This window comes from Cyprinodon tularosa, unplaced genomic scaffold (assembly GCF_016077235.1).
Source record: "Cyprinodon tularosa strain WSP-4 unplaced genomic scaffold, ASM1607723v1 ctg289, whole genome shotgun sequence".
In the NCBI taxonomy this organism is placed as follows: Eukaryota; Metazoa; Chordata; class Actinopteri; order Cyprinodontiformes; family Cyprinodontidae; genus Cyprinodon; species Cyprinodon tularosa.
Genome location: NW_024038995.1, coordinates 1,632,548 through 1,636,531, shown reverse-complemented (window position 1 = coordinate 1,636,531; position 3,984 = coordinate 1,632,548). Strand labels below are relative to the sequence as shown.

Below are 3,984 nucleotides of genomic sequence, written 5' to 3'. Positions count from 1 at the left end.
TTTAAAATTGTTGCTTTTTCCAAAAAAATGGGGTGTTTAGAAACAATGGGAACAATACATTTCAGCAGAGTGTGGGCTGTTTGTCTCCTCTTGTTTAATACACATGAGTGTTGCTCTGATGCAACCTCATTGTTTTGTTCTGCTGACCTAAAAAGCTCCATCAGTTGACCTATTAGTTTCCTGCTAACAATTAACATGCCTAACTGCATTCCTTCATAATGCATCCATTGTAACCAATAACCCTTTTCCAGACCCATCACGCACACTAACATGCACACCCTTCTTGCAAAGCCTTCTGCGTATGGTAAACAAGGATTGGGGGATTCTAACCCTTTCCTCCAGGGTTTACATTTTAAGGCAAACACCTATAGAGGGAACTCCTGATTGAATTGAACTCCCTCCCTGTCCCTGCGGGGGGAGTGTCCTCTTCCCCCTCATATAAATAGTAACCAGCCTGTCAGCCACAGAGCATGCAGAGACGCGCAGAGCACAGGCAGACAGTCAGAGTCCCCTGGTTGTTTGACAGTAACGGGTTTCCGTTTGGATTCATATGGACTGAAGTGTCACTGACTTCCTCCTGGCGTTTAGCATGAGTTTGAAAGAGTTTTTTGATTAACTGGACTTTCTTGCTGAGCGCAAGTTTCCTGTCAGTTTTGTCCTGGAGTGTTTGCGCACAGAAGGCAGCGATGGAGGCGCGCATCCCGGCTTGGTGCGTCCTGATTACTCTCATCCTGTACTTAACGCGCTGCAAGGCGGCCAAGGAGCTCCAGTGCCAGGAGATATCGGTTCCTCTCTGCAAAGGGATCGGCTACAACTTCACCTATATGCCAAACCAGTTCAACCACGACACCCAGGATGAAGCCGGGCTGGAGGTTCACCAGTTCTGGCCGCTGGTGGAGATAAAGTGCTCCCCGGACCTGCGCTTCTTCCTCTGCAGCATGTACACACCGATCTGCCTGGAGGATTACAAGAAGCCGCTGCCGCCGTGCAGGAGCGTGTGTGAGCGAGCCAAGGCTGGGTGCGCGCCGCTCATGAGCCAGTACGGCTTCCCGTGGCCGGACCGGATGAGGTGCGACCTGCTGCCCGAGCAGGGGGACCAAAACACTCTGTGCATGGACTATAACAGGAGCCAGACCACCACCGCATCTCCCGTCCTGGTCAAACCTACCAACCGGTCGCTGAAGCCATATAATAAGAAAAAGAGCGGCTACGGCCGAGGTTTCCCCGGCAAACACAAACCCGCCGCGTCTCCCTGCGAGACGGGCTGCTTCTGCCGTGCGCCCATGGTGCCACTCAGTGCGGAGGGCCACCCTATGCGCAACCGCGTCAAGACGGGACAGATCACCGACTGCGCCATGCCTTGTCACAATCCCTACTTCACCCAGGAGGAGAGGACTTTCACCGCCTTCTGGATCGGCCTGTGGTCGGTCCTCTGCTTCATTTCCACTTTTGCAACAGTTGCAACTTTCCTCATAGACATGGAGAGGTTCAAGTATCCGGAGCGGCCCATCATCTTCCTCTCTGCCTGCTACATGTTTGTGTCGGTAGGATATATTGTCAGGCTGATCGCCGGACATGAGGAAGTTGCGTGCAACAGGGAAAACGGCGCAGAGCACATCCACTATGAGACGACGGGTCCTGCGCTCTGCACCATCGTTTTCCTGCTCATTTATTTCTTCGGCATGGCCAGCTCCATCTGGTGGGTGATTCTGTCTCTCACCTGGTTCCTGGCAGCAGGTATGAAGTGGGGGAACGAGGCTATCGCCAGTTACTCCCAGTACTTCCACCTGGCCGCCTGGCTCATCCCCAGCCTCAAGTCCATAACTGTTTTGGCGCTCAGCTCGGTGGACGGAGACTCTGTGGCTGGAATCTGCTACGTGGGGAATCAAAACCTGGATAACCTGCGGGGGTTTGTGCTCGCCCCGCTGGTCATCTACCTGTTCATCGGAACCATGTTCCTGCTCGCAGGGTTCGTCTCGCTGTTCCGCATCCGGAGCGTTATAAAGCAAGGCGGAACCAAGACTGACAAACTTGAGCGCCTCATGATCCGGATCGGAGTTTTCACGGTTCTCTACACCGTCCCGGCCACGGTCATAGTGGCCTGTTACTTTTATGAGCAGCACAACAGGCAGACGTGGGAGATTACGCACAACTGTACGTGCGTAACGGACCGCAGCAGGCAGAGACCGGACTATGCCGTGTTCATGCTGAAATACTTCATGTGCCTCCTGGTGGGGATCACCTCGGGGGCCTGGATCTGGTCCGGGAAGACATTGGAGTCCTGGAGGACTTTTTGCACACGCTGCTGCTGGGGGAGCAAAGCGTCAGCTGGCTCCATGTACAGTGATGTGAGTACCGGACTGACCTGGAGATCCGGGACTGCCAGCTCGGTCTCCTGCCCCAAACAAATGCCTCTGTCCCGAGTCTGAACAGGTCAGGCGGGCTGTCGAGGGCGCACGGACGCGTTAATGTCTCCTCTGTCTTTAGACTGTAAAAGCAGCTCTTTTAAATATTTTTTATGAGATAAATTATTGAAACTAAGGTACAAAGAAGACAGATTGGCCCTTTTGTGTTTTGAAAAACTTCTTAAATGAGTTGGAGCGCAAGCTTTTATTGCCTTATCCAAATGACGTCCATGTACGGGTTTAAGGAGGGGGGGGACCAATTGTGTTAGGATTGTCCGTCAGTGTGTTGTAATTAGCACAATAATGGGCGCCTAATGGTTTCTCTTTAAATAATGAGCCTGTCAGCAGCAGCAGAACAATGCAGTACCTGCCCCGAAGAATGCAGCCTTATGTAGGATTAATTGAATGCATATTGCCAGAGCCGGCCAGAGGCACAAGCAAATTAAGCAGTTTAGGGCTTGGAGGGCAACAGAGCGCTTGACTTCTCCTACTGAAGATGGGTTAATAACTTCACAGGGGGTAATTTTGGGTAATTGGGTAATTTTATAGGTTTTCTAAAAAATATCCATATAGTTTGTAAAGAATTAATTTGTGACAGATAAGAAAAGTCTGCTTAGACACATGTGGTGAGCTTGACTCTGTGTATTTGACAGCAGGCTGCTGCCTAAAGGTTAAAAAGCTCAGCAGATTGTCCCACATCTGCACCACTGACCCCCATTTATTATGGTCCATGTGATATTTCTTTTTTCGCCCATTCTTTGCATTCTGCATTTCATACAGCTGTTATATTGTTAAACAACAAACTGAGTTAATTAAATTGACTTCATATGATTTGCTTTTTAAACACAAATGTAATAGAATTTTTTTAAACTACAGAGACTTCTTCAAAGTTTTAAAATCTTATCCTTTAGAAATGAATTAATGTTACAGCAGCAGCTTTGCATCATAAAAAAGGATAAATAAAAAACAACAAACAACCCTATGTTGCTCAGAAAGAATGGATGCAGCCAGCTGGATTCATGCTATATAAAATTAGCATTACTGCAAAACCAGAAAAGAAAACTAATTTGCAGAAATCTGCTGTCAGTCATCGTTGTTTTTTTAGGTTTTCTTAGCAGCAGCTTTCAGATTATCAGTCAGACCTGCTAGAGACCATTGCTCCATATCCATGATGTGAAGAACTGCTTTAACACTAATGCATCCATTTTTTATTGTGCAATCAAAAAGCTTTTAAAAAGCATTTACTGCTGTGTCAAAGCAGGAAAACAAAGATATTAGATTATTTTCCTTTATTGCCTTAATTAATTTTTTTCAAATAGCACCATTTCACAATACGTCATATCAGTGATTAAAGAACAGGAAGTTATTTCTGTCACTTAATCGCTTTCTCACTTGCATTTATGTCAGTTTATTTCCAGCTCAAACTCTAGCAGCACAAATGCTTTAAATAGCTTAAGACCATTACCACAACCTTCCAGCTAGAAAGGTTTCTTTAGCATATGCATTGTTTGCTATTCCTCAGGCCGGCCCTGGTTACATGGTATACCTGGGGCTCTTCTTCTTCCTACTGTGAAGAACC

General features: G+C 47.6%; 1 protein-coding gene across 1 annotated transcript; it reads left to right on the top strand.

Annotated features, from left to right (window-relative positions):
* Positions 1-457: 457 nt before the first annotated feature.
* On the top strand, positions 458-2,921 carry LOC119787142 (frizzled-8-like). Its single transcript, XM_038290798.1, has one exon. It carries the CDS (start codon positions 687-689, stop codon positions 2,427-2,429), a length of 1,743 nt encoding a protein of 580 aa, XP_038146726.1. The 5' UTR covers positions 458-686; the 3' UTR covers positions 2,430-2,921.
* The last annotated feature ends 1,063 nt before the right edge of the window (positions 2,922-3,984 follow it).

What these genes read in the sequence shown, in the direction of transcription:
- LOC119787142 (XM_038290798.1), top strand. Translation starts at nt 687, where the DNA reads ATGGAGGCGCGCATCCCGGCTTGGTGCGTCCTGATTACTCTCATCCTG.